This window comes from Ceratotherium simum, chromosome 26, assembly GCF_057802395.1.
Source record: "Ceratotherium simum simum isolate JZ-2026a chromosome 26, ASM5780239v1, whole genome shotgun sequence".
NCBI lineage: Eukaryota > Metazoa > Chordata > Mammalia > Perissodactyla > Rhinocerotidae > Ceratotherium > Ceratotherium simum.
Genome location: NC_141925.1, coordinates 26182550 through 26201002, shown reverse-complemented (window position 1 = coordinate 26201002; position 18453 = coordinate 26182550). Strand labels below are relative to the sequence as shown.

At 39.9% G+C, this 18453-nt stretch overlaps 1 protein-coding gene, 1 long non-coding RNA gene and 2 other non-coding genes across 4 annotated transcripts in view; 1 reads left to right on the top strand and 3 right to left on the bottom strand.

Moving 5' to 3' along the window:
* Nucleotides 1-30: 30 nt before the first annotated feature.
* CCT6A (chaperonin containing TCP1 subunit 6A) lies at nt 31-11648 on the bottom strand. The gene is made up of 14 exons (XM_004439481.3): nt 11442-11648; nt 10943-11006; nt 8560-8694; nt 7520-7693; nt 6611-6714; nt 5920-6030; nt 5489-5648; nt 5320-5402; nt 4277-4373; nt 3812-3959; nt 3251-3384; nt 2605-2707; nt 1309-1381; nt 31-1049 (listed from the first exon to the last, which is right to left on the bottom strand). Exons 1-14 carry the CDS (start codon nt 11576-11578, stop codon nt 977-979), a joined length of 1596 nt encoding a protein of 531 aa, XP_004439538.1. The 5' UTR covers nt 11579-11648; the 3' UTR covers nt 31-976.
* On the bottom strand, nt 3625-3764 carry LOC147913637 (small nucleolar RNA SNORA15). The gene has a single exon (XR_015548652.1). It is a non-coding gene; the product is annotated as a small nucleolar RNA SNORA15 (small nucleolar RNA).
* On the bottom strand, nt 7833-7966 carry LOC147913636 (small nucleolar RNA SNORA22). Its single transcript, XR_015548649.1, has one exon. It is a non-coding gene; the product is annotated as a small nucleolar RNA SNORA22 (small nucleolar RNA).
* A 231-nt stretch (nt 11649-11879) lies between the features above and the next one.
* Nucleotides 11880-18453, top strand: part of LOC147913635 (uncharacterized) — a 49617-nt gene continuing 43043 nt past the window's right edge. Inside the window, exon 1 of the long non-coding RNA XR_015548573.1 lies at nt 11880-12502. This is a non-coding gene — a long non-coding RNA (uncharacterized LOC147913635). The remainder of the gene's footprint in view (nt 12503-18453) is intronic.

Sequence of the window (18453 nt, the reverse complement as noted above, 5' to 3'; positions counted from 1 at the left end):
CCCTGGAGCACCATTAACAAGATCACAGAAAAGGTTTCAACTTAACATTTATTGCACACTCACAACTGCCAAGTTCTTAAAATACAAAGCTTAGCAACACAAAACTTCACCTTAAAGGACTGCAGAGATATATACCAACTGTATAAAAACAATTTTGTGGAAACGTGTAGGAGAGAATAGCATTTGGGTGAGAAAAACAAAATGGAGGGTTTTGAGATGGATGTTTCAGTATAAGCAAAGGTTCAGAAGTGTGAAAATATGGTCCGCCTGAAAACTATATCTCACTTAGCCCTTAGTCTTCATGCCTTCAGCCATCTTTTTACCTCTGCCTCCTCTATTTCTATTTCTGCCACTTCATACTTCCAGCGTTTTCAACACCCTTGCCTTTAGTTCACCCATCTTTCTACCCACTACAACTTTTCTGGGTAGCATTTTAGCAAAGCTACTTCAAAAGCATGAAAAATCCAACTGATCCAATATTTACTGAGAGGAATTTATACTAAGGAAAAAGGGATGCTTTCAAAACCTTAAGTTACTTAAGTGTTATTTATATTAGCATAAAAATTTTAAACTTAAATGCTTAACAATAGGAAACTATTGGATAAATTAAATTACATCCATTAGAAGAAATTATTAAACCATTAAAATTTGCTTTTCAAGGAATATTTAATAACAAGGTGGATTAACATATGCTTATCTAACACGTATTTTTATCACTAAAGCTAAAGCAAAATATCCTGTTGATTGGGTAAAAACGGCCTGCTTTATGTTTACACTGCAGTGCAATTTAAAAAAACCTGTAATTATCATTTCAGAACTTCAGAATTTGAATAGGTGCCAATGTTCTCTCCTTTTTCCATAAGGGAAAAAAAATTTCTTTGAAAATCATTTGAAGCTTGGATAAAAATTCCATAGCTATAGTCTTAGGTTCACTGTAGCGTCTTCATGATTCAGATGATATAAAGGAAGCTTCAACTCAACCTTTTAGAGATGACATTCCAGCTCGCATGATCTCATCAACCAGGAGAATGTTGGTGGCGATCACAGTGCTGAAAAGGGAAAAAAAATCAGATGGCTCAGATTTGAGATATAAATCCTAATTCAACTTAATTTCCAACTAAACTGTGCAAATTACATCCAATTAAGTTTCCCCTTTCCCCTCCATACATAGCAGGCTAGTTTAGTCTCTATACTATTCAGTTGATTACGTTTTTATGGGGGGGAAAAAAATAACTAAACACAACATACCAAATTTAGAGTATGATGATTCCCTAAAGGTTATTTTAATTTTGGCTTTCCCAAACTTACCAGGAGTGAAGTAGCTGTTTCTTTACACAATAGTTATCCCATATGCCTGCTTCTGCTGCTACCATTGGCTCACCTGAAAAGTAACCCAGCATTAAAATCACATATAGCAAGTCCTAAGATCAGAATGCTAACAGTATTTTGTGTTGCTTTGCTAATCACTGGTAACTCATTTCCTCCAGTATTATCTATGAGAACCCCAAGATCCTCAATTAGTCCAATTTGGTACAAACCATGACTCCTGTGCACACTATCTTTGATGAGTGGCTGATCTCTACTTAGAAGACTTCCAGTGATAGGAATGCTCTATTAGTTACCAAATGTTTGAATATCTGTTTTTCTGGACACATTCTTATTTATCCATATTGAAGTACAGCACTTGAACTATAATCTGGCCAAAATGGGCTCACCATTTCCCTTATTCCAGAAACCTTTTCTATTAACTGGAATGTAAACGATGCTGTTAACAATAGATCTTACACATATCGCATGGATGTATCTTAGTTCTCTCTCTCCCACTTTGTTACTTGTAAAATTTGTGTTGTTATACTGCTCTAAGACCAGGGCTTTAATCTTTTCATTAGATTTGGTCCCCTCGTTCAGCAATTATTTGCTATCCTCAGTCTGTTTTCACCCGTGAATATGGTCATCTAATGTACTTTCTTTTATTTTTATTTTTTGTGAGGAAGATCAGCCCTGAGCTAACACCCATGCCAATCCTCCTCTTTTTGCTGAGATGTTAGCTCTGAGCTAACATCTATTGCCAATCCTCCTCCTTTTTTTCCCCAAAGCCCCAGTAGATAGTTGCACGTCATAGTTGCACATCCTTCTAGTTGCTCTATGTGCGACGCCACCTCAGCATGGCTGGAGAAGTGGTGTGGCGGTGCACGCCTGGGATCCGAACCTGGGCCGCCAGTAGCGGAGCGCGTGCACTTAACGGCTAAGCCACGGGGCCGGCCCCTAATGTATTTTCTTATCAAAGTCCCTGATAAAAAACTGAGTAAAGCAAGACAAATATGAAATCCTTCAATATTAACCTGAACCACCTACCACTACTCAGCAACATCAACAAATCCATACTCTTTGAAATTATTCAAATATCTACTCTATTCCCTTAATTACTATATCTAGTCATTATATTTTTCTATCATATTTTAGAACCCAGAGTTCCCTGATGGCACTGGTATCAAACTGCAAAACAACTCCGCAAGATTCTTTCATCTGCAGTTTTGATCCTTCCTGGCTTTACCTCACATATATTATCTAGTTCTCCCCCTACAAATAGTTGCCTTCTCTTACCTGTGTTCAAGTCCACACCCACAAGTTGACCTGATTCTGAATGTTCTGCTTGAACTTTAACTAGTGTTTCCTGAAGGTCAAAACCAGAGTTCTGAGCAAGAACCTAAAGCAAACAAATTTAATCCTTTAAAAGACAGGACCTAAAAACTGACAGTCAAATGTACAATAAATGAACAGTATTTCCAATTAATAATTGAAAAACCCTTTGTTAATGAAAACAGACCAGTATTTATGCTCACTTCAGAGAATAACATGTTACTAACCAACTCACTAACCCACCCCAAGCTGAGCAATACACTGGTCATAAACTATAACCCCAAATGAGCATACAATAGAAAAATCATGATTCTGAACATAGTTTAACTAAAACAAATAAAAACAAAAAGCAATCTTGTACTCGAATATAATCTCTACACCACAAACCCTCTTAAAATAGTTCTCTTGCCATCTGAAACTTCCAGATAAACCAAACTCTCCCTTCCAGAGGAACCAAATACATTTGGATGAGAGACACCTGTTCTGGTGTTAATGCTCAAACTTGTTTTTACAAAATCCACATTATGAAAAAACCTACATTATCAAAAAGCTTTCATCAGTTGAATCATTTTAGTATAGTTTAGAAAATCGTCTGTTAAAGTGCGCATACCTTGGGAATAATGAGCAACGCATCGGCAAATGCTTGAACTCCAAGTTGGGCCCTGCCCTTTACACTGGGCTTATATTTAATCAGGGCTTCTGCCATTGCCACTTCCACTGCACCAGCACCTGGAACTACACAGCCTATTGGGTGGGGGAAGAGAGAGATGCTAAGCTACAAAAAAACTGTAAAATCAATTAGAAGAAAATATATAAATTAAAACACACATAGATGAAAAGCCATTAATTTCTTGAGAATTCAGTATAACCGCAGCAATTTTAATATTGCCTTTGAAAGCAATACAAACAACATATCAAATAGCAGAATGATTCAATTTAACTAGCACTTCAAAGCTCTTACAAGCTCTTAGTACTAGTTCATTTATTTGTATCCACTTTTAATAATGATATGCTATGAATACTTAGCATACCATCATAGCCATGTTAAAAGGAAGACTTTTTACTTTTGCATGGTGTCTGGCTGTGTAAACTACTGATAAAAAGAACACAGTATTCAGCCATGCCTTTTAGACTAGCAAAAAGAATATAATTTAAACAGTGAGGATCTTACCATCATCAATAGCATTTTTAACAGCCCTCAAGCCATCTCTTATTGCATCTTTGATTTGTGTGAGTGTGTGCTTATTTGGTCCTTTGACCAATAATGTGACAGAGCGAGGATTGTTACACTTCTCAATAAAGGTGAACTTCTCTTCTCCCTGTGTGAAGAGAGAATATTTTCAAAAACATAATATGGTTGCACAAAGACTAAACAGAGGGGAGGGGCTTATGGAGGAATGCTAAGTAGCAAATTAATAGGGAACACTGATCACATTAAAGCAAATTATTTCTTAAAAAAAAAATCACATATATAAGAAATGTGATTCTTCCATCAATGGCTTATCATTACTACACATAAACCATCAAAACGTATATAAACAAAGCAAAAATCTGATCCTGAGTTTGAATGAATTTTTACTACTGAGAAATTAATTAACCAAAAGTATTATTACCTTCAGAAAGAAAATACACTTACCAATGTATACTCATAGACAAGTCCTGCATGTCCCAGACAATCAGGATTTAGGTCATCAAAAGAATTTAGAGCTACCCCACCACAAGCAAGTGTCAGCCTGAAATATTGAAGTGTTTTAAGGGAGACGTATAAGTGATTTTATTACTTACACATTTAAAGAGAAGATTAATAATTTTTAGGAAGCAATCTCTCAGAATTACATACTAAAATTATATTGTAAAATGTATTTTAAGCCTTTCCATTCACCACCAACCAAAAACTGGTCTTTTCTCCCAACGCTCCATTTAAAACATCCTCCCCTCAAGTCAGCAAATACTCCTCTGATATGAAATCTAAAGGTGGCAAGAGCTCTTCATTGTGGTGAGCTCTTTGGGAGAAAGTACTTCTCTGAAACCCCTTGATGCTGTCTCTGACATAGAAAAATACATACAGTATATGTCATGGTTTCAAAATAAAACAAGTATATACCAATGCTCAATAGCAGCATTATTCACAATAGCCAAAACGTAGAAATCCAAATAAACGTCCACTGACAGACAAATGAATAAACAAGATGTGGTATATCCACACAATGGAATATTATTCACCCTTAAAAAGGAATGAGGTTCTGACACAAGGTACAATATGGATGAACTTGGAAAACATTATGCTAAGTGAAATAAGCCAGACACAAAAGGACAAATATTGTATGACTCCCTTAAATGAGGTACCAAATTCAGAGAGCGAGAAAGTAGAACAGAGTTTACCAGGGGTGGAGAAGCGGAAGAGAAATGGCGAGTTAGTTTTTCATGGGTACAGAATTTCAGTTTGCAAAGAAGAAAAAGTTCGGGAAATGCAAAATGGTGATTCACAACAACGTGAATGTAACTTAATGCCACTGAATTGTACACTTTAAAAAAATGGGTAAAATCATAAATTTTATATTATGTATACCTTATCATAATAAAAAAATGCAAAAATAAGCAGAGGGAAAAAAGAAAGAATCCCAATTAACTTGCAAAATAAGTAAAATCTGCATTACACAGATCATCTGCTAGTCATACCTTTCCATATTTCTTCTTTTAGCTCTGCGCAGAGCTACTATGCCTTCTTTTGCAAGAGCATCTAAGGAAAAGGGGTCAATTCCCTATAACAACAAAAAATTAGTTTCAACATATTTCACTTTAAAAATAAAATGGATAACTAGTTTATAAAGCAAAATTTCATTCTCACCTTTTGATTAATAACAACAAATCCTTTATCTGAATCACCACAGACTTTCCTTTTCAGTTCTATTATTTTTTTAACTCTATCTTCAATGAATTTTCTTTCAGCTTTTACTAGTTTCTCTCTTTCTTCTGCACTCTTGTAAAAAAAGCCAGAATTCACTTCTCTATTTTAAAAAAAGTTACAGAAAGGGAGGGAAATGGTTATTTTTTGAGTAGAAGATAAGCCAGCAGCCTCAGAAACTGGGTTAGTCTTGAAATTGAACAAATAGTCACTGAGCTCCAATCCTGTCCCTGGTATATTTTCAGGTATATGTTTCCTATAATTCTCCCAAACCCAACTGAGAAAGTATTATCCTTACAATAGGGAAACTGAGTCTCACAAAGTGACTTGCCCAAAATACGAAGCTCCTCTACTGTTAGGGGCCATAAACTCACGTTTTTTCATATTCTAATGACACATTGCATGTGAGGATGTATGCATCTTCTACTCTTTTTCTCATATCAGGATGCCGTGCCCCGTGGTCCAAAACAAGACCTCTGATTAAGCTGTTAAAACACATAAAAAATTATATTGTTATTGACTTCCAGATGGAGTGTAACACATGCTACCAAATTACAAACACTGAATTGAGACTGTTGATAATTTTCACACAATCACCTTTATTTTTTTGAGTTATTTGAACAAGACTTTTGGGTGAAACTTTTGTAGGTTCAATTGTGAAGAGGCAATATTTCAGAACATGACTAAAACAAGCCATTCAAACACAATCTCAACTGGTAGGCTATCAAATTGTGATCATCTCCTTTGAAAATTGTTTTCAAACTAGGTCTTTGAAATAATATATACATTTTTAATTCCCCAACAGCCTCCCATTATGCTTTGTATCCAACAGTTCAATAAATGCCAACTGACTGATGTAGCTCACTTTTCAGAATCATTCTGACATAAACACACCATACTACTAACTTCACTGCAAGGGGAAATATTACTAAGTTAAATACTCATCTAGGCAATATACATTAATTCGAAGACAAAAAAAAAAACCAGCCAAAAGACATGTATTGTATAAAATGCCTGTAAATTTATAAACACTTTTTAAGTATTTCATAGCATTCTACCACCTACCTTGTATCAGTTTCAGATTTATGTTTCATCTCCATGATCTCAACCATGAAGAGGTCAAGAGGTTCATCTTGTTTTTTAATGGCCAAAATGGAGTCCACTACAGCCTACAATAGGAGTATAACCATTAAATGAATTTGATTTGCAGAAGTCGAGACACTTATGTTGCTTGTTCTTCAGATAAGTTTAAAGCAGACAGTTTCTTGACTTTAAAATCTCTGAATTGATCTAAGTCTTTTTTATGAGCTCATACAATACATTATTTGTAAAAGGCTGAAGTCATTTACTTTTCTGAAATCTCAATTTGTAATTATCAAGAATCACGGACAGGGGCCTGCCCGGCGGCACAAGCAGTTAAGTGTGCGCACTCTGCTTCGGCGGCCCAGGATTTGCAGGTTTGGATCCCGGGCACAAACCGACGTGCTCCGCTTGTCAAGCCGTGCTGTGGCGGCGTCCCATATAAAGTGGGGAAAGATGGGCACGGATGTTAGCTCAGGGCCAATCTTCCTCAGTAAAAAAAAAAAAAAAAAAAAAGAAGAGGATTGGCATCAGGTGTTAGCTCAAGGCTGGTCTTCCTCACACACACACAAAAGAATCATGGACATCCCTCATATTATTTTATTAAAAATATTGTTAAATCTCCATTTTATAAACCTTTTAATGAAAGCTGATTATAAAGCTAAAGCTTTATAACCTGGTCAGGTATACTATTATTTGATTTTCTCATTTTACTTGTTGGGTACACAGATCTGGTTATCATTGCCACAAAAATGAACCTACCTTTTTCACACAGTATGATACTGTGAAGACTCTAGATAGCACCCTGTAATTAGAATTGGTTAGATGTTTCTAAGATCAGGGGTTCTCAGTATAGGTGTATTGTACCAGCTATGTTCCAAATTTAACACATACCTCTGTTAAGACATCAGCAAGTTCAGCGTGAACTTTGGTACGTAGAGATGTTCTGGCAACATCTATAAGTGTTTCCCTGTCCATCTCTTTGGTTACTTTGACTTGTTCCAAAAACTGAAGTGCCTTTTCCTTTGCAGCTTCAAATCCTTCTGTTATTATTCTGGGATGAAGACCCTATAATAAATACACAATTACAAAATCACCACTAACACTGGAGTTCTTCAATTAGATTCAACTATGTAATTGATGAAAAACTAACTTTTTGAAGGGCTATTCTGGATCATTCATACCCTTTAATACAATTAAGTTAATATAATGTGCTGACTTTCTGAATACATTTAAAAGGATAAATAATCCTTTCAATGCAGAGGAAAAGAACAGACATTGCTCTAGCACAGAATCAAAACCAAGGGAACTATAAAGCACACTTGGGTGTTCACTGTGCAAACCACAGGGAATAATGCCTGAAAGTCACGACTATGTCACAACAACTTGCAGTCCATAGGACCATTATATCCTTTCTATAGCTAATCTGAAATTAATTTACGTCATTTACTAATAAAAAATAAACAGGGAGACTAAGAGTCTGCTTTCTCTCTCCTCCCAGGAAATTCTTCCTGACATCGGATTAGTACTCACGGAGGTTAGCTTTAACCTTGGAATTACTCAGGGCTAAGAAAGTTGTGGAGTTCTTATTTAAGTTTTTGGTTGATTTTTTTCTTATAAACATGACTAGTCTTCAATATCTTATGTCTAGACCTCAATTATTAACCTATGTCATACATAGATATAAACCATATATGCCATGCAACTTGATAAAAAAACCTTTCAGGCCAAGGAAGCTTCCTTAATTTGTCCATGATCACAATAAATTTGTGTCAGACCAGGATAAAGACTCTGATTTCCATATGTAATCCTTCCTGTTCGTTACATTCTACTGTATGGCCTCAGTTACTATTAACACATCAATTTGTATAAATAAAACTCATATTATTTCCTGTACACAATAAATATCACAGAAAAATAAGAATCATGTATACTTCAGAAATGTAGAGATCCGCCTGCTTCAGCAGCTCTCCAATGATTAGGACATTGGAAGTGGTACCATCACCAGTTATGTCATCCTGGGCTGTTGCTACTTTAGCTATTAAGGAGGCTGTTGGATGTTGAATTTGCTGCAAGTAGAAAAAGAAAAAAATTACTTAAACAACTTAAAATGAAACAGTCCAAATATACCTTAAAATGTGTGAAGGGCCTCCTTTTTTTTTTTTTTTAATTTTATTTTTTTGTGAGAAAGATCAGCCCTGAGCTAACATCTGTGCCAATCCTCCTCTTTTTGCTGAGGAAGACCGGCCCTGAGCTAACATCTATTGCCAATCCTCCTCCTTTTTTTCCCCCCAAAGCCCCCGTAGATAGTTGTATGTCATAGCTGCACATCCTTCTAGTTGCTGTATGTGGGACGCAGCCTCAGCATGGCCAGAGAAGCGGTGCGTCGGTGCGTGCCCGGGATCCGAACCCGGGCCGCCAGCAGCGGAGCGCACGCACTTAACCGCTAAGCCACGGGGCCGGCCCTGAAGGGCCTCCTTAAGTGCTACGCATTTGTACAAACTGCCCAAGTGTTCAGCTACATATTACTTTTAAAAACTCAGCATTATGGGGCCAGCCCTGTGGTGTACCAGACAAGTGCTGACGCTCCACTGCTGGCGGCCTGGGGTTCGGATCCCAAGCGTGCACCTATGCACCGCCTGCCAGGCCATGCTGTGGCGGCATCCCATATAAAGTGGAGGAAGACGGGCACAGATGTTTGCCCAGGGCCAGTTCCTCAGCAAGAAGAGGAGAATTGGCATGAATGTTAGCTCAAGGCTGACCTTCCTCACAAAAAAAAACCCCAAGAACTGTCTAAAAGCTCAGCGTTAGCTATTTTGCATATCAGGTTATGAGGACCAAAACATTTTCATATATAAACTTACTTCTCAGACTATCTCCACTTTACTGATGAGGAAATCTGAGGCTCAGTTAAGGTTTACTCAAGGTGATGGAGCTAACAAGTAATAGTAACAAATAATTTCAAATACATGCATGCCTCTTTATGACAAATCTAGGGCTCTTGTGAGAATAAACCAGGTACCTTCTAAAATGAAAGCCCAACAGCCTCCAGTATTACTTGGCATTGACACCTCCCCCCCCCCAAAAAATAGCCCTCTCAGCAAACATCATCAGTGGATACTAAATCACTGTGTGGAAGGGTTTTAGAAGAACAGGATATTCATGTCGCCTATGTCACCCACCGATTCTTAATTACAAAGAATCCAATCAAGGCTCCTACCCTGCTTTTGGCTGTCTCCTTATTTTGCTTTAATCTAGAACAGTTCCCCAGCCTTTTATGTCTTTGGGGACATTGACAGTTTTAAGAATCTAGGCCAGTGATCTTACAGACTATCTCATTATCTAAAGTTGCTGATGATAACCACTTTTGGCACGACTACTACATAAGTGATACTGTATTACTTCTTACTGTCTTTGCTGTATAATTTTTTGTTAAACTATAAATTTTTAATGTGCTTCTCTGTATTTATGTGGTATTTCACAATAAAAAATTAAGCAAAACAAAAAATCACATAGATATGGCTTTTCTTTTTTTTTTTTGAAGATTTTATTTATTTTTTCCCCCCAAAGCCCCAGTAGATGCTTGTATGTCATAGCTGCACATCCTTGTAGTTGCTGTATGTGGGACGCGGCCTCAGCATGGCCCGAGAAGCGGTGCGTCGGTGCGCACCCGGGCTCCGAACCAGGGCCGCCAGCAGCAGAACATGCGCACTTAACCGCTAAGCCACTGGGCCGGCCCAATATGGCTTTTCTGACATCAAATTTAAACTATGACTCCAACTGTTCTCTGCTAGCACAGTCCACCACTTAGCCCACTAAAAACAAACAGAAAAGGACTAGGTTATCTAGTCCTTCTGAGGATACTTACAAATGTCTGGATGTTGAAGGCATGCAGGGTACACTACTACCAAAACCCTAAATTTTATATTGAACTCAAACCACAAGCAAGTCATTTCCTTTTCTTGAATTTGAACTGCCAGGTTTTAGGAACTCAGGGACGAATAAAATGATTGCTCCTCTCAATAATTTCATGTTCTTGGTCACTCGGACTTTGAAAAATGGCAGAGTTTTATCTCCCTTTCAGATGGAGGTGGAGCGATGAGATGTAATAGAGTATTGCTGTTTCAAAAAGTGATATAACTATCCTGTCGCATTTTGCCCACTTGATGACGTCAGCTTTTTCTGTTTTTCAGATTTTATTAGAATTGATTTTAATCATTACAATCTACCTTGAGAATGAACATTAAAAATCTTCCGACAAATCAAACGTGCTACGGAAAACCGAGACATTTCTGACTTAGCACAGCAGCTTCTCACCATTTCATGAAGCAGCACGTTGCCATCTTTAGTAAGCTTGATGTCTCCAGCACCAGAAACAAGCCTGTGCAACGGGCAGAAATGAAGCACAGAGTGACTTTTTCAATAGAGATCAAATTAAGAGTCCTATAAAAATCGAGCTTTACCCAGACCCCAGAGAGCCTGGGCAGGTGGGGTGGGTTCTCTCCGCCCGGTAACAGGAACGGTGCAGCGCCCACCCCCACCCTTCAGAGAGACAGTGTGCTGAGTCCTCAGGGTCGCTAAGTCCCAGCGCAAGGGGGAGCGCAGCGCACGCGGGCAGCTTTGTTCTCCGCGGAGGCGGCACCCACTACAAGAGGAAACAGCCCGGGCAGGAAATAGGTCCTACCCGGAGGACACGAGGAGTAAGGGCCGCAGGGCGAGCGCGGAGTCCCGGGAGCGGCGGGCTCGAGGCCGCGGTCCCCGGCGCCAGGCGCGAGGTGCGCGGCGCGCCCCAGCCCTCCCGCCAGCCCCGCCTTACATCTTCATGGTGCCCTTAGGCCCCAAGTTGGTTCTCAGCACGTCCTGCAGTCCCCGGGCCGCGCTGATGTTCACCGCCAACGCCGCCTGGGCTCGGGCAACCTCGGCCTTGGGGTTCAGGGTCTTCACGGCCGCCATGGCTGACCCAGCAGAGGAAGAGGAGGAGAACCGAAATCAGAAACGCCCAAAGCCGGCTCAGCGTGGCCGGGAGGCGCTATCCGGGGTCTTCTGGAAAAGTCGGGCACGCCTGGCCCGCCCCCAGCGTGCGCGCGCGCCGCCGCCATTGGCCCGCAGGTCGGACGGCGCAGCTCATTGGGTCGCGGCCGCACTGCCGCCTGCGGCCCCGCCCCTCGCGCCTTGGCTACGGCGCCCTGGCTACGGCGCCATTGCGCAGGGGAGGAGCCTGTTCCTCGGCAATAAGAGCTCGGCGGGTCCTGGTGCCTCAGTGGGCCGGGGCCCTGCTTTCCGCATCCCGGGCGTGAGGACGTAGGCGGCGCGCGGCGCGCAGGCCGCTCAGCGCTAGGCAGGGCCCGTCGGCCGCGCGCGTCTGGGCGTGACTGGGGAATGAGCGCCGTTTCCTGGGCGTCTCTGGCCGCACGGAGTAGAGTGGGCTCCTCCCTCCCCGACTCGAGCGGTTTGCCGTGTTTCCGCTCCTTGCTTCTTTTGTTCCTGTCACCAGAGTTTTCTTGACTGTATACTGCATGCTCGACGACGTTCTAGGTGCTGCGGGGATACAGAAGTGAATCTGATAAGGACCCTCGCCCGGGGTCCTAGGTGTTTTAAGCCTGGGGAAGATGAAGAGATAGAATACAATGTAGAAAGTGCTGGATGCCTTTAGAAAGCTACGGGATTGGTGCCATGGCAGCTGGAGAGAAGCACGAGTCAGTCCACCCTTTGGGCTCAGGAAGACTGTTGAGGTCTGAGACCCTCAAGGCAGGTTTGAAAACTCAAACTTGATTGAGCAGTGGTGTCCGGCCTGTGAGATGACTCCTTTTTAAGACAAAAAAATTCTGAAAGATGTCCACAATTGTTCTGTAGTGTTTAGTCCCCCTCAAATACCAGGTATTTAGTAATCTTTTGTATTTTATTTTAATAATGAAAATTGTTCAGAATTCAAAAGGTGCCAAAGGGCGTATGGTGAAAAGTAACTCTTCCTTGCTCTTCTAGTTCAACTTCCTCCATACAAGCACAGTTACGTTTAGATACTCTGAACTCCCCAGATGCTTTCTGAATTTATAAATAAATATAAGCATTTTCCCCCACACAAAGTGGAAATTTATGATACACACTGTTGGGTGTATTATACTTAAAGTATCTTGGAGAATGTACCATATCAGTACAAATAAGGATTGCTCATTCCTATTAACAGCTGCATGATATTTTTTGTAAGAATGACATGATTAACCAGTCACCTACTGGTTGACATTTAAGTTGTTCCCAGTCTTCTGCTATTCAGGCTGCAATGAATATCCTGGGGAAAATTATAAAATTATCATAAATATATTTGTTACTATATGTATGTTTGAGAATGACGAAAGCATCTATATATGTTTGAGTAATAGCATTAAACGATAGAAGGAGACTAGTGATTAGTTCTGCAGATGGTACTTGGTGTGCATGCAGATTTAACTACTGTTGGATGTGTGGGGAGACATGAATGGAGATGAAGATTGTGGAATTTCAGGCATCTGCTTGCAGGTAGTGAAAGGGGGATTGGAGACTTCCACATTCCTGAGGTGCGACATTAAGGGCACACCAAAAACTCAGTAATTGAGATAAATAATACTTTAATGGAATATTTTTAAAAAATTGATGCAAAACATCCACAGTGAACAAGTATCAGAATTTTAAATTATTCATCTGCAGTAATATCATGCAAGGCCTTAGACAAAGTCTCAGCAAAACAGAAGGATCCGCATGATCCCTCTAGAGGCAATCTATTTACATATATCATTCTATTGGTCTTGGTTATCACACTTTCAAGCAAATTAATAATTTTCATTATTTGATGCAAAATAGAATAGCAAGGGAGTGTTGCCTATATGCTAATGTATGTATAGAATGGAAGAACTTTAATATGCCTTTTGGAGAATTTCAAACAAAAAGTCACATTGTGGGAGCACATCCATTTCAGTCCATGGTTGAAGAAATTGAGGTGGCAGCAGGTGCTTAGCCATTTGATTCAGCAGGGATTTCAATATAGAAGAAAATTTTAAGGAAAGAACTGTAATGAGGCAGAGTGGTGTATTAGAAAGAATCCTAGAGTCAAAAAATTTGAGTTTGAATTCTAGTTTTTCGATGTTTACCAGTATGTCATCTTGGATGTTACTTAACTTTTTTGAGTCAATTTTATAATCTATAAAGTAGGGGTAAGTGACGTCCTAGAGAAAATTAAATGATATTGCATGTGTAACATGCTTTGTATTCTGCCAGACATGGAAGGTGTTAAGTCAATTGCTACTACTGCATTCATATAATGTAGTTAACTCTATATAATTTTCTTACCACCTTTACAAACATTGTCTCATTTGATCCTAATACGAATGCTTTGAAGTTGATAGGTCAGGTATTATTAAACCAGTTTCACAGATGATTAAATCAACACAAAGAGAGGTTAAATGGCCAAGTCCAGGTCGTACTATGTTGTATTAGGGGAGAGCCAAAAACCTAGATTTCACCATTGGCTCCTCCCTTTGCCTCAGTCCCCCTATTCACATATTCCCTGAATGTTTTCACATTTACTTGATAGCTATTGCCTCTCTTCACTGTCAAAATTGACTATAGTGGAGCCATTTTAAAATGAAGTGCAAGCTGCCTTTCTAGAGAAACTGCCTTGCTGTTTGAACCTTGAACAGGGCCAATCCTTTGGACTAGGCAAAAATGGCAATTATTTTACAGATAATTGTTTCAGAAGTCAGCAGGAGAACGGACATTCTGATCTCAAAGACTGAAGATTGTGGACTTTCTGAAGAGAAAATCAATAGTCAGTCAATGTTTAGCCAAGACTAGCTCTCTGCCTCCAACTCCGATTAAAATTCTTTATAATACAACCTTCCTTCTTTGCCTTTAAAAGCCCCTGACTCTTATACCTAAGTGGGACACTATTTGGGTTTCTTCCTGAATGTGTGCTCCCTAAGTTGCAATTCTTTAGACCCCAAATACACTTTTTGCTTTTGTCAATGCAAATAATCTGTAATCAATCTATAAATCAAAATTGGGGTGAGTTTATTATGAGCCAGGTCTGAGAACTATAGCCTGGGGCCTTCCTTCCCAAGGAAGGAAGGGAACCAAAGAAGTGGGGTGTGCAGAGGGTTATATACTGTCTTGGAACAAAGAGCATACATCACATATGACAGGAATATCTCTTTTACTACTGTCACGAGATGCTTAGCTGGCACAGCAGTGCAGTGGTCAGCAGATCAGTGGTCACAAGGTGAGCATAGCAGGTCAGTAATTAATCCTTAGTTTCTAGGAAGAGATGCTTATCCTTAAAGCTGGTATGGGGAGAAGTTATATCCTTATCTTTTTTTTTTTTTTTTTTTTGTGAGGAAGATCAACCCTGAGCTAACATCCATGCCAATCCTGCTCTTTTTGCTGAGGAAGACTGGCCCTGGGTTAACATCTGTGCCCATCTTCCTCCACTTTATATGGGATGCCGCCACAGCACGGCCTGACAAGCAGTGCATTGGTGCACGCCGGGGATCCGAACCTGGGTCACCAGCAGCGGAGTGCAAGCACTTAACCGCTATGCCACAGGGCCGGCCTACATCCTTATCTTTAAGGGCATCATTCTTGTCTTTGGGACATAGTAAATGTTTAAAGCAGATGTACAGTGCATGCTCAACAGGCCTTGTCAGGCCTTTTTGGAAAAACGAGGTCAGGCCGAATTAGTTTTACACCAAATGGCTTCCTCATATACTCCAATATATCCTATTGCTTTTCATTTATTTATCATTTTCCCCCTTTTGATCTATAATCTTTTGATGGAAAGCATTGATGATCAAAATATTGTCCCTCAGTGCCAGTGTGGTTGCTGCCTGCCCTGGGTCCATCATGTCCTTTGATGCTAGGCTTTCATCTCATTTATTTGCCCAGTTATCCATGTTAGGGGAAAATAGTGAGACAAGCATAGATGTATATATTAACAGAGAAAACATTTCATAGGTTATATAATTTTTCAATTAATTTTAGTTTATTGCACAAGCATTGTACATGTGCTTTTACCTGACTCCTCGTGCTCACATTGTTTACAATTATAGAACAGGTACAGTAACAATGATGACAATTCAATATTTGAAAAGATTAGTTTTAAAATGAGTTCTTTGGCATAGTCTTTATCAGAAAAGAAAATTCACCCAGGGTTGTAAGATCCCTCAGTCATCTCAAGTCACTCAGCAGTCATTACTCTAGCCTGCATGCCAGTCTTACAACACTGAGTAAAGAAAATAGTAATTAGAGGGCCGGTCCTGTGGCTTATCGGTTAAGTGCTTGCACTCCGATGCTGGCGGCCTGGGTTCGGATCCCGGGCGTGCACCGATGCACCGCTTCTCCAGCCATGCTGAGGCCGCGGCCCACATACAGCAACTAGAAGGATGTGCAACTATGACATACAACTATCTACTGGGGCTTTGGGGAAAAAAGGAGGAGGAGGAATGGCAATAGATGTTGGCTCAGAGCCGGTCTTCCTCAGCAAAAAAGAGGAGGATTAGCATGGATGTTAGCTCAGGGCTGATCTTCCTCACCAAAAAAAAAAAAGAAAATAGTAATTAGAGTATTATGACTAATACAAGAATTCCAATGAGTAATAGAAATAGGAATTGCAATCTGGATCAAAAAAGGGAACCAATACCTGAAGAGGACCAACCAAACAAAGCAAGACTGGATGTAGAATCGCTTAAGGCATTCACCTATTTTTTTCTTCATGTGCTTTAGCAGAGATGACCCATTGGAAGATTCATCAGGTATAAAAAACACAGCATTCAGTTTGAATGATTGTACATGTACCACCTTGGGATGCAGTTGAAATGTCTAAGGCCATTTTATTTTGAAGGACAGCCTTTCTCATTGAAGACATTTTAGTATTTAATAAGTCTGTTCCTGCTTGACTATTGTTAATGGCTTATTGAGTAAATTTAGTCAGAGCTTCCATATGTGATATGACATCTTTTAGCCCCAAGGAAGGAACAAATATAGCCGCTAGATGGCCATGCCAGTGGAACACAGAACGAGCCCATCTGGCCTTAAAGAGAGGAACATTGGCAACAGATGTTAGCTCAGGGTGAATCCTTGCCTGCATCAAAGGGAAGCTGAGGGTGCAGTGTTTTAGCCATCTGGGCAGAGGCTATGCCAGAGGTTTGTTCAACATAACCACTGAGTTCCATTAGGAGCCACCTGATAAATGCCTGGCCTTCGAGACCAGTCTGTTCTAAATCAATCACTTTATTTAAGTATGATAGTATTCTGAAAACCTTAAATGGAACAATTATAAAATGGGTATATGGCTTAAGCATTACAAAGGTTTAAATGAGGAGATATAAGGTTGGGAATATAGGCCTAGTCCAGAGTCTTGGGACAGCTGTCTACAACAGATGCCATCTTCTTCTCCTGGTTTGGAGATATTTTCATTGGTCAGTTGAAGTCAGGTATCAGAAATAGGAACTGAAACCCACTCAGGTGGAGAAGGCTTTTTTGATTGAGAAATGTGAATCCATGAGTCTATGACTTGGGATTCGGCAGCATATGAATTGGTTAAAAGTACCTGGTATGGTCCTTTCCAATAAGGTGGCAAAGAGTCTTTTATCTAGTCTTTTCCAATGGACAAAATCTCCAGATTGAAGTCCGTGATCCTTAAGGTCTTCATCTCCTGGGAGCTCACTGTGAAAAGAATCAGCTACCAACCTCTCGTATCTTTAAGTGTCTCAATGAGACCTTGACAATAATGTAAGATATCGCCTTTAAGCAAAGTTGCTCCATACATTCCTTTGTCTAATTGCATAGGCTATCCAGCTAATATCTCGAAAGGGGTCAGCTGACGTTTACCAAAGGGTGTAGATCTAAGATTGAGGAGCACTAGCAGGAGGGATTTTGGTGGTGAGAGATTAAATGCTTCTGAACGCTTTGCCAATTGAGCTTTGATTGTGCCATTAGTTAAAATATGGCCAAATAGATTTAACTATTTGTCCAGTGAAATGAGTTCTCCAGTCACTGTGTAACTTGATAGGAATTCCTCAAACAGGAATTATCCTTTCCAATAATAATTTACCTAAAGCTGTTGCTCTTCTGTAAGGAAAGGCCTCAACCCAATGTGAGATACAGATCATTACAAGATATATTTATATCCTTGAAATGGTGGCATTTGAACAAAGTCCAATTGCCATACCTCAAAGGGTCCCTTAGGAAGGTGAAAGTGGCCTTGTGTCCCATTAAATGGTTTTCCTAGATTATATTTTGGGCATATAGCACAACAAATATAGGCTTTATGGCCCACTGTGGGAGAGTTTCCAAAAGTATTGTTTCCCCCATAAAATAATCTTTTTCAGGTGCCCAATGGGTTAATTGGTATACATGCTGGAGCAGTGGCAATTGTGCTCCAATGGGCACTATTTTTTTTTAAGGCCCAAACTATATCTGCATGGTGGTGTCAAAAATTCCCCCTTTTGATGCCACCTTTGTTTCTCTTCTTCCATGGCAATTTCTTGAGCCTGTGGAAGGAAATCTTTTGCTGGATTAGCAGAATTAATAGAAAGTACCAGGTATTCTTGAGGCTGGATGGCACGTACAGCTTGATAAAGTCCTTGCTTATTGTTTAAGTAAGACCCCTCTGTAAACCAAATTAGATAATAGAATGTGGTCAGGGTCGTTTTCCTCCTGTGGTGCTAGAAGTAACGTAGCGGGGGTTAAGATAGTGAATAATATTTACCTATGAAAATATAACCTAAAGTTTATTGTCATTTACTGGACAATGTTTCCATGCAGTGTAGCATACAAAACAAGCCTAATTACTTTAGTATCTC

Bases quoted from the DNA above. Each gene is read 5' to 3' on its own strand.
- CCT6A (XM_004439481.3), bottom strand. From the start codon at position 11,578: ATGGCGGCCGTGAAGACCCTGAACCCCAAGGCCGAGGTTGCCCGAGCC. The intron at 7,694-8,559 runs GTATACATGATT...TATTTATTATAG, and splicing joins CGGATCTCTACATTTCTGAA to GGTCTTCATCCCAGAATAAT. The intron at 4,374-5,319 runs GTATGACTAGCA...TCAATATTTCAG, and splicing joins AAAAGAAGAAATATGGAAAG to GCTGACACTTGCTTGTGGTG.